Here is an 11,178-nt window from a genome sequence, read left to right on the forward strand (position 1 = left end):
TCTCCTGGGGATCCCGTCTTCCTACCAGAATTGTTGCAAGCCAGAGTGTCATCCTCCATCCTCACCTGCGCTGGGTTACTTAATGGCTTGCAAATTAGGCTCTGGTGTGTTTCTCGACCTTGGCAACTTTAAGACGTGTGGACTTCAACTCCCAGAATTCCCCAGCCAGCCATGCTGGCTGGGGAATTCTGGGAGTTGAAGTCCACATGTCATAAAAGTTGTTAAGGATGAGAAACACTCCTCTATTTACTCCTAATCCCTAGCACCAACAGCTGTTATGATTTTAAAAGCACCCTGATAGGGTTACTATTTCTGGACTGCAAAACTCCAGACAGCCACTAGAGGGCAGCGAAGCATCCCCTTACTGCCCCCTGGTGGTGGTTCATATTTTCACAACCCTGTTTGGTATCCTGGGTTTCGATCTCTTGGCGTGCCCGTGTGGTGTGATTGCTCAAAGCAGAGCAAACTGACTTTCCTTGTTGCAAACCTGGGTTTGGTGTTAGGCGTTGACGATGCAAGCTCAGAACCAAAATGGCACCCCAAAATGACACAAGGCTGGCTGCTATTTGCTCCCAAGGTCTTAAAAACAGAGCAAATGCCCTGTTCCAAGGTGGAGAGGGCTGCCTTTAATCCAAGCTAAACAGCAGTATTATTCCTACAGTTTTAAATCAGGTAAATGCAATTTTAATACCCTCCTTGGCATAACCCACAGACTGGTCCGTCGATCTTTTTATTTGCTCGGAACGGAGTTGGGCAGCTTATCAGACCAAACCAATTCATCAATAACTGCCTGAAAAATGGCATTTTGGAAATAAAACAGGCCTGCTCCTAGGGAAAATAGGCAGAACTTTATTTTGAAGGTTTCTTATTTTTAGTACAAGCAGAGGAGGGTCTGCATTGATCATTCTGAGCTGATCCAAAGGTAATATCCTCATTCTGCATTTTGGTAGATGGGGATGGCTGACCTCTAAAGCTGTGGCCCCCCAGGCCCCCCAAGCAATTTTCCCCTTTCCTCCTTGGCCTGGCCTCTTTCCTTGCCATGGAGATCCCGCGTAGCCTAAGCCAGAATGTCACATTGGGTGTCTTCCTTATGGTGGTTTGCAAATACCAACCTGGCTTGCTGAGCAAGACCATTCTAGCATCCCTGTTTGGGATGAGAGAGGGGATTCTGGTTTAAAGAGAAGAGGATTTTTCCATATCAAAAAAGGGAGGAGGCAAGATTTGGGCCTGGTGTTTTTTTCCTGGTGGGTCATAAAGCCGGAACCCAAGAGCTGAACTGGCCCGTTGGCGTCCTCTACTGCTTTGCACTGGGGCTCTTGCTGGGCTCCCCCTGCTCTTTGCTCAGTTTAACGGAGCACAGACTGAGGACCACAGCCCAGGACACAAAGGCAAAGGCCAACAAGCTGATGTAGAAACTCTCTCCAAAGTAAACACGGAGGTGGAACAGCTTCCATTCAGGGTCCTTGGCCAGTTTATTAATCTTCTCAAAGCACCAACTGCATATCGCTATGAGGACCATGATGAGTACCCCTGCAGGAGAAAGGGGGTGGGGGGACAGGGAGATAAAAAGGCTGTGAACGTGGAGTGGGAACCCTCTTTCAGGCAGAAGCGACGGGGCCCGGCACACCCAAATCCAGATTGAGACTCGGAGGCTGGAAGTGGACGGGGGTGGAGGAAGCGTTGAGGCCCAGGGCTACCACAGCACCTGAGTGAAAGAGGGCCCTGGCAGCTTCCTCTGCAAAAATCAAACATAGTTCATCCAGCTTCTCTGTCAAAGCAAGCCATTTTGGTAGACGTGATGGAGCACGGTCTGTTTCCACCCTGAGAAGTAGACCGAGGGTGCCAAGAGCAGCAGGGAGAAGAGGCGCCCCTTCAAACAATTTGCCTGCCCTGTGGATGCAGCCAAGGGGCTTCCTCCCCGGGGTCGCATCCTGCCTTTCTTTGCATTCTCATTCTCACGCAGGGCTCTGCTTTCCCTGGACAGGACACAACACCGGAACCAGGGCTGAGCCGCTGACCGAGCCGTCCATTGGCCGTGGTCTTACCTGGTACCCCTTGCAGGGCAGCCACGTGGCACATTACAATTCTTGGCAAGGAACTTTCATACCGGGGGGGGGGGGGCGGGAACGGTGCGTGGAGAGAAATTCCGAAGTTCAGAGCATTGCCCTGGAAGCAAGACCTCTGCACGGTGTTCCTGCTCGAGAGGAAACAATAGATGTGTGTGTGTGTGTGTGTGTGTGTGAGAGAGAGAAAATGAAATGTGCCAGTTGCAGGAACAGGAAGCGACGGTAGCTGTGATAATATCAGTCTAAAAAAGAGGGGCTGGCAATGCTACAGGCACGCAGATAAAACATTCCTGGGCAAGGAAAGTAGATAAAAAGTTTTGAGTTCCTCTGCTAGCTATCAGTTCACCCATTGCTTAGGGATTTTTTTCCCCCCAATTTCTCAATCTAGTTTACAGGCCAGGGATTTCCTGGTGGCGTCCCATCCAGGTTCTAACTAGACTCAACCCAAATCCAGTGAAAGGGGGGCACAGGTAAAACCTTGCTTCATTGTCAGAAAGTGTGTGTTTATACAAAGTGGCTACAGTCTATCACAGGGTTTCTCAACCTTGACAACTTTAAGACGTGTGGACTTCAACTCCCAGAATTCCCCAGCCAGCATGGCTGGCTGGGGAATTCTGGGAGTTGAAGTCCACACGTCTTAAAGTTGCTAAGGTTGAGAAGCACTACTCTAGAACCCAACCGTAACCAAGTCAACTAGATTTTGAGTTAGAAAAGTACATGTGAACGGGTGTATGAATAGAGTGTTTAGTTCAGAAATGTTGGATACATCATCCCCATCTACCAAATTGTTTCTTTCATGGTTCAGAAAAGAGGAAGAATCACCTGGTGTCCTACTTTCCATCTCTATTGGGACTGTCCATGCTAATTACCCATAGGATTGTTGTTAGTGGCTCTGGAATGTATTGTATCTTTGGAGATAGATAGATAGATAGATAGATAGATAGATAGATAGATAGATAGATAGATGGATGGATGGATGGATGGATGGATGGATGGATGGATGGATGGATGGATGGACGGACGGACGGACAGTCGGACAGCTGGACAGACAGTTGGACAAACAGTCAGACAGTCAGACAGACAGACAGACACAGACAATATAGATGATAGAAATGATAGATAGATAGTTGAAAGAGAGAGAGAAAAGCCACAGGCAAGAATTTACATTATCTACATTTATCTATCTGTTGTTTATGGCTTTCCTTCCCTCTCCCTGTTTTTGTCCTGTTTTGCCATTTTACTGTGTTTTGATGTTTGCTGATGTCAAATAAATAAGCATCACACCATATTTTTGCTAGCTGAACTGAGCGGGGCACACGCTTGCTCTTATCTGGATACAGGAAATGGCTGGAAGTGTGCTTCCAGGAAGTAATCAAACTGGAAATTGCCCACAATCCTTTTTTCCAACAAGGAAGACTCATAGCCTCATAGAATTGTACGAAGATCATCCAGTCCAACCCTCTGCGACGTGCAAGGAAACTGTTTAAGACAGTGGGAATTTCAGTTGGAAAAACCCCCCATCAAATTTACCACGAGTATTATACTCAGAAAGGATTGGTATAAGATGCTTTACTGCTGATGTATCACTCTGCTTTTTTTTTTAATTGCTAAAACAGATAATGCATTTTCTGAAAAATGCTGGAAAATTTAAAAAGGTTGGATCCTTTGTTTACATGTGGTGGCAATGCCATAAAACTCAACCATATTCGAAAATGATTCATTGTAAAATGGAACAAGTCCTGAAATTCGTAATCCCATACAGCTTATACTTTAACTTTAATGTGTAATTTACAGCAAGTTAAAATATAAACTCTAAACCTCAAATTTGTGGCATGGCATAAAATTGTCTTAATGTATTGTTTATTATCTATGCCTTCTCTCTTTTTTCAATGATTTGAACTATGCTAACCAACTACCTTTCATTCAGAGTTTAATAAGGCCATGTTTTGATTAGAAAATAAATTTGAAACATCTTAAAATACTATAAGCTTCCAATTGCCTATTAGAATATATTAATGATAAGATAGTTCAGATTTGTTGGCCAGCTGCCCATATATTTGATTCTTTGTTTGTATTATCTGTTCTCTCTATTTTTTAAAATTTGTACTTGTATTTGTATTACCTAATTTTCTATATTCTTTCAAAAATATGTAACAGAAAAAAAGAAATTGAGGGAGCTGCAACATATACCTGCAATCAATACAAGTCATTTACATGACTGTGTGGTGTCATGTTAGTTCTACACATCCTGAATCTCTGAATGAAGAAGACAAAAATTAAAAAGTTTTAAAAAAAGGTGTTATACTCTCTTTCCAGTTCTTCTGACAGGAACAGACAAGGTGGATGCAGTGAGCAGGAGAGGTATGGGGAAGCATTTGGAGATGTTATGTGCTTTGAAAATGCAGCATGACTACTCCATGGTTACAGAATCGTTCTGCACTTTTAAGCAGCCTCCTCCAGCTCATTAGACAGTTGCAGTCTTGGGGAAAATGTATAAATCAGTCCCTGTTCTGGCTGCACAAGGCATATACAAATTAAAGTCTCTTCCCCCAGATTGGATTAATTAAGGTCCGATTCAGGAGAACGATGGCCACCCAATGTGAATGGAAAAGAAGGAATCGAAGGGCAGAAGCTGAAAAAACAGAAAAGAGGTAAAACAGAGAAAAGTCTGGGGAGTGGCCTTTCTCATTTGCAAACCAGCAGCTTACTAGAGTCATCCAACTTTCTCCCTAAAGTAACAATAACAAAGATGGGTTTTAGCTCACTTCATCGAAGGCTGGAAGATGCTGTGAAGATGCTGTAAGTCACTAATGGGGATTAGCTTATGCTTATGGGACTTGCTTAGAGCTAGCAGATCTGGGCTGCCAAACCCCGGATGGACTCTAGAGGCCAAGAGAGAGAATAGAAAACCTTTACTTTCTGCTCCCTTCTAGGGGTCCCCCAGATGTTTGAAGGCCAGATGTGACAGCCCCAGATCAGCTATTTCAAACTCCCAATCTCTTCTTCATTTCTGTCCCATCCCACCTCACCAAGAGACACAGTGATGGGGTGTAGAGGTGATAGATGATAGATATGATGATGATGATGATATGGCTGTCACCACTGTTCAATCAAAGTCTGGACCTTTTTGGCGCATAAAAAGGTGGTGGAGCTTTGATCGCTATGTCACAGTTGCCATCATATGATGTCATGTGGCCAGTCAATATCTCATTATGTCTAATAGAGTTGTCTATTAGCAGTATACAAGGACTAGTACTAAGACTTAAATTGCTATTAGTGCATCGAAATAGTATGGTGATAACAATAGAAAGGAAGAGGAGGGGGCTATTGTGATCCCAGTGAAGGGCATCACAGTCTGTAAGTCAGCTCTGCCCGGATATTAGCATTTTTCCTTGCTCAGTTGCAGGTTAAAACAGGCTCCTTCTCAGCCTAAGGTAAGCCTTTCCCCAAATAAATAACTGAAACAGAGCCAGCAAATCCCCACCTGCCAACCAGGTGCGTGCAAGACCATTACCTGAGAAGCTGTGGAGGCAAGGGACCAGAGTCAATCGAAACTTGTCTGGCATCTGGACTTGCATGTAATCAAGGAAGAAGGCCGCGACACCAGAGCACAGACTCAGAAGGCAAATGGTCACCATGGCTGGCTTGATCAGGTCTCGGCCCTTACCGAAGAAATACAAATACTCTGCAAGAAGAGACCGAAGACTGAGATGCAGGGGACCAAATGCACGTCAGCGAAAGGCAGGAGGAAGATCTTTATTTTTTACTGATTTTACTGTCATTTCTCTGATCATTATGAGCCGCCCAGAGCCACGGAGAGTCGGACAGCATACAAGTTTAATAAATTAATATTACTATTATTATTATTATACAGATAGACTTGGAAATGGAGCCCCATTAATATCGACCTTGAACTCCAAACTTCCCAAAAGGATCTGGGAGGCTGCTTTGGCGTGAGATTATTAAGAGATGAAGCTTCCTTAGGATGAAGGAAGTCCATGTGGCACCAGCAAGCCCTGGCTGACCAGGAGTGGGGCTCCAAGATTTCAGGTTAGGCCTTGGTTAGAGGGCAAGATGTCTGCATGTGAGGTCAAAAAAGTCAAGATGGTAGCCATAACAGCTTCATTGAAGCTTGCCTTCTTCTTATGGGCATTGCAACCACCATCTCATCTTTTCTGACCAGCCTTGCAGACACAGATGGCTTGACCGTTATCCAAGGCGTCTGCTTCATTAGCGACCATCCGTCGTGCAAACAGGCGTGTCAGACCGTGCTCCTCACCTGCATTTGTGATGCTCCCCGAGACATTCATCCTGTAGGGTATCCCAAATGTGTAGACCACCAATGGGTAGGATCCCACAATGTTTGCCCCGGGCTCCACCGACATCCAGTTTTGCATGGAGGCGGCCACACAGAGGGTCCCCAAAGTCATGCACTGCATCAGGGCGGCCAGCAGGCCGTAGGCCATGGCCAGCGAGAACTCTTCCGGGGGCACTCGGTGTGTGGAGGGCTGGCTGGTGAAGTGCAGCTTGCACAGGTTCGGCGGCCTGGCCGGGGGGTCTGGATCAGAGATGTTCAGCGGCTGCATCTGCCACGATGGAAAACCGTCATGGCCTCAGGAAGCCGGAAGCCCCTCGGCTGTCCAGCAGCAGGTGCAGACCCACGGCTGAGGGACGCCACCCCGAGAGGTGGGCCTGCAGCAACAGACAGGGTTCTCAGCACTCCATCCATCCCTCCCTCCCTCCTTTCATCTCTCCTTCCTTCCTCTCCCCCTCCCTCCCTCCCTCCCTTCCTTCTTTCCTTCCCCTTTCTTTTTTCCTTCCTTTCCCTCCCTTCCTTCCTTCCTTCCTTCCTTCCTTCCTTCCTTCCTTCCTTCCTTCCTTCCCTTCTTTTTTCCTTCCTTCCCCTCTCTTCCTTCCTTCCTTCCCCTTTCTCTTTTCTCCTTCCTTTCCCTCCCTCCCTCCCTTCCTTCTTTCCTTCCCGTTTCTTTTTTCCTTCCTTCCTTTCCCTTCCTTTCTTCCTTCTCTCCCTCCCTCCCTTCCTTCCCCTTTCTTTTTCCTTCCTTTCCCTCCCTTCCTCCCTTCCTTCCCCTTTCTCTTTTTTCCTTCCTTTCCCTCCCTCCCTCCTTCCTTCCTCTCCTCCTCCCTCCATCCCTTCCTTCTTTCCTTCCCGTTTCTTTTTTCCTTCCTTTCCCTTCCTTCCTTCCTTCTCTCCATCCTTTCCTTCCTTCCCTTCTTTTTTCCTTCCTTTCCCTTCCTCCCTTCCTTCCTTCCTTCCTTCCTTCTCTCCCTCCCTCCCTTCCTTCCTTCCTTTTTTCCTTCCTTTCCCTCCCTCCCTCCTTCCTTCCTCTCCCTTCCTCTCCCCCTCCCTCCCTCCCTTCCTTCCTTCTTTCCTTCCCGTTTTTTTCCTTCCTTTCCCTTCCTTCCTTTCTTCCTTCTCTCCATCCCTTCCTTCCTTCCCCTTTTTTCCCTTCCTTTCCCTTCCTTCTTTCTTTCCCTCCCTCCCTCCCTCCCTTCCCCTTTCTCTTTTTTCCTTCCTTTCCCTCCCTCCCTTCCTCCCTTCCTTCCCCTTTCTTTTTTCCTTCCTTTCCCTCCCTCCCTTCCTTCCTCTCCCCCTCCCTCCCTCCCTTCATTCTTTCCTTCCCGTTTCTTTTTTCCTTCCTTTCCCTTCCTTCCTTCCTTCTCTCCATCCTTTCCTTCCTTCCCTTTTTTCCTTTCCCTTCCTCCCTTCCTTCCTCTTCCTCTTCCTCTTCCTTCCCCTCCCTCCCTCCTTCCTCTCCCTTTCTCTCTCTCTTCCCCTCCACAGCTAGTAATTAAGCTTTCTCAGTAAGCAGGAGCTCAGCCACATTGGGCTTTTTAGGTGAGCCCCTGCATGTTGCATCTGAGCCTGCAGCGGCCACAGCGCTGGTGCTGTGGGGCTGAGATGGCCGGCTGCCATCAGCGGCCCCACTGCTGCCTTCTGGAACAGTGGCGGTTTCTGAATGGTCTCCAAGAGCTGTCCCCCATAGGGCATGCTGCAGTAGTCTAGCTGAGCAGTGCGACATGCTTGATTCCCTGGCCTGAAGTGTTCTGCTCGCTCTCCTTTGAACGCAGGACTCTAACTGCAGTTTATTTTTATTTTCTTCCCTCCCCTCTACCTTGAGTCTTCCCCACCTAAACTACAGTATAACACTGTTTTGTCCAGACTAATCTGTTCTTGCAATTCATCCTTCCCCAACCTAGTGTCCTCCAGACACTTTCAGATTATAAACCACAATACCACCGCTTGTGTGGCTGACAGGAAGCTGAGACATCCGGAAGGCAGTTCTCATGTACTATGGGACAGGTTATTGATGATGATGACGATGATGTATGGCCTTATTTTGCTCTCTGCTAGGTTGTAGCACCTAGCTGACCTTGGCTGACTTCAAATTGCTAAGCAGGGTCAGACCTGGCTGGTGTTCAGATGGGAGACCACCAGGTGATCCCAAAGCCATACACTAGAGTGGGAAGTTGAAAAAAAGGTGGCAAACCACTTCCATAACAAGCCAAGAAAACCCATTGAGTCAGCAGGAGCTGGCCTCAGCTCTCCTTTTGGGCCTAACAATCCCGATACTAACCCAAGGGGGGGGGCATCAAAATAGTCAAGGTGGTGGCTGTGAGCATGCAAAACCCCACCTGTTTTGATGTGCACCCGATCACATGGTCACAGCTACCCTCTTGCCTTCCCCCCTCCCTTCCCTACAGCCAGAATTAGACAACCCACCACCCGCCTGGGTTTTCAGTGCTGGCCTCTAGCAAGGGATTGTGGGATCTGTAGTCCGAAACATCTGGTGGGCACCAGGTCACACCAGCGCCATTAGCTCAGCCCAGACTCTGGTGGGGTCTCCTCCCCTCTTTTAGCTCCCTCCACACAAGGAGGTCCAAGGCCAGGTCTATACCCTTTTCTGCCAACTCTGCGAGAGGCAGCTGGTGGGCCCGGCCATTCCTGCTCCAGCCGGCCCCGATCCCGGCTCTCACTTGTGTCCAGTGGCTGCTGGCCCAGGGCTGTGTTTGGCCCCCGCTTGCGATCCCTGGCTACCTGCTTCCCCCAGTGTGTGGGGGGGGGACAACTTCTATGGAACCAATAGCTGGGGGCAGAGAACTCTGGTGGCATTCAGTGCTGGTGGCCAAGAGCAACTGCCCTACCGGCCTGGAAAGGCGACATCTCTCAAGGCCAGTTGGACACCTGGTGACCATGACCACAGACACAGTCAACAGTGGAGGAGTCCATTTGGCCTTGCCTTTTTTCCAAATTCCCAGTCTGCCCTCCACCCGAGAGATTTCCTGGTGGTGCCCCATTCAGGCACAGCCCTGGCTCACCTTTTTTCAAGATCAGCCAAGACTGACTTGGAGCTATCCCCTTGGTGGGCCAAGCCTGCCTTCTAGTGACTGGAAAGACTTGGAGGACAGTATTTGGGAGCAAAACGAAAGTAATTTACCTTGGAGGTTTTTCAAACTACCAATCTGGCATTGCCTGATGGTCTCCTACCTGGGTACTAACTAGTTCTGACACTTCGCTTTTAAAATCCACCCCAAATCAGCGACATTGATCGCAACAACAGGCATCCTTTCAAAAAGAAAGGAATTGTGCAAAATTTGCTAAAAAAATTTCCAGGGTAGGGAAAGCAGTGCATGGCACATGGTTGATATCCCAAAAATTCAAACGGCATTTCCCAAACCATTCTACCAAACTGATCTTTATAATGAACTATTATATTATTATATTTTTCATGTATGTTACTGTATTTTCCATGTGTGGTATGTGAAGGGAGGCTGCTCCCTCACTTAAACCAATCACCCAATGGTTTAAAAATCACAAGATCTTATCGAATTGGAGGGGACCTAAGAGGTCATCAGGTCCAACCCCCTGCCCACTGCAGGATTCACTACACCATCCCAGATGGATGACTGTCCATCACATCAGTGCTCAGAGAAAACAACTCAGCCTAAGTTCTGAATCAAAAACTAATCCGGTCCATCTGGGCCTTGATACACATTCGAAGTGTATAGGTTCCACGATCGCCATCCTGGATGACCTTGCCACACTGAGTTGGAATCATGGGAGTTGTAGTCAGCATCGCCAAGGAGACATGCACATTTGATGGTTCAATTCTATGCAACAGCTACTGGGAAACGGCATATTCTGCTTCTACACATGCAGAACTGGGCTGCGTGTAACACAAAGACGTTTTGTGATAGCCCCAAATCGGGGCCATTCTGAAGCTGACCAATTCCCAGTTGTATACTGTATAGCAGGAAAGTAATTTCAGTGCAAACAACGAGGCTGCAATTCCTTGCACTATACCCATGCTTCTTTCTTCCACCGAAATCATGTTTTACAAGTTACTGATTTTGGATGGATCCCATCGGATGTAAGTAAATGTTTCTCCTCTTCTAAGTAGAGTTTTGGTAAAATAATTTTCTTTTGATTCTTTTGAGCAAGGCGAAGCTTCTGGGTGTTCTGCTTGCTTGTGATTAGCTTTCCTTGGAAGGATTGTGGCATTAAGTCATGTTTCTTTATACAAGTTGGGCATAGCAAAGGTACAGCTTTCAACCTCCAACAGAGCCGAGATCTTCTGCTCCAGCATTAGCAGCTGAGAGACGCAGGAGCAGGGAAGGCATCATGGGGGAGAACTGATAGAGGAGGAACATGCCCTACCAATATTAAAGTACTTTCCATGACTTTCAAATTAAAAGGTATTTAAATAAGCACCATTAGATAAGACAGGTTCTTGCATACCATAGAAATATCTGGGAAGAATCTCTTGGTGCACAACAGCGTCCTTATGAAACACAGTGATCCTGCACCAGCTGGCTTTAAAATTTGAAAAGCTGTTGCTGTAGATGGCTAGAATTTCCCTTGCACCCTCTAGCTCAGCCTTTCTCAACTTTTTGACCCCGGAGGAACCCCTGAAATATTTTTCAGGCCTCAAGAAACCCCTGCACATCCAGGCGCAAATATAGGCCAGAAGTTACAAAATCACTGTATCTGTTTCAGGTGTAGGCCTGTACAGATGCATTAACAGTGTTCTTAAACTACAACTTCACCTCTTTAATGTGAAGTTGCCTGAAGTTGAAATAATGTTTTAAACAA

At 47.1% G+C, this 11,178-nt stretch overlaps 1 protein-coding gene across 1 annotated transcript; it reads right to left on the minus strand.

Moving 5' to 3' along the window:
- Window positions 1-1,294: 1,294 nt before the first annotated feature.
- Window positions 1,295-6,652, minus strand: LOC134502410 (uncharacterized). The gene is made up of 3 exons (XM_063310750.1): window positions 6,346-6,652; window positions 5,581-5,751; window positions 1,295-1,530 (listed from the first exon to the last, which is right to left on the minus strand). The coding sequence occupies exons 1-3, from the start codon at window positions 6,650-6,652 to the stop codon at window positions 1,295-1,297; spliced, it is 714 nt and encodes a 237-aa protein (XP_063166820.1).
- Window positions 6,653-11,178: the final 4,526 nt, after the last annotated feature.

This window comes from Candoia aspera, chromosome 8 (genome assembly GCF_035149785.1).
Source record: "Candoia aspera isolate rCanAsp1 chromosome 8, rCanAsp1.hap2, whole genome shotgun sequence".
NCBI classification, from domain to species: Eukaryota; Metazoa; Chordata; class Lepidosauria; order Squamata; family Boidae; genus Candoia; species Candoia aspera.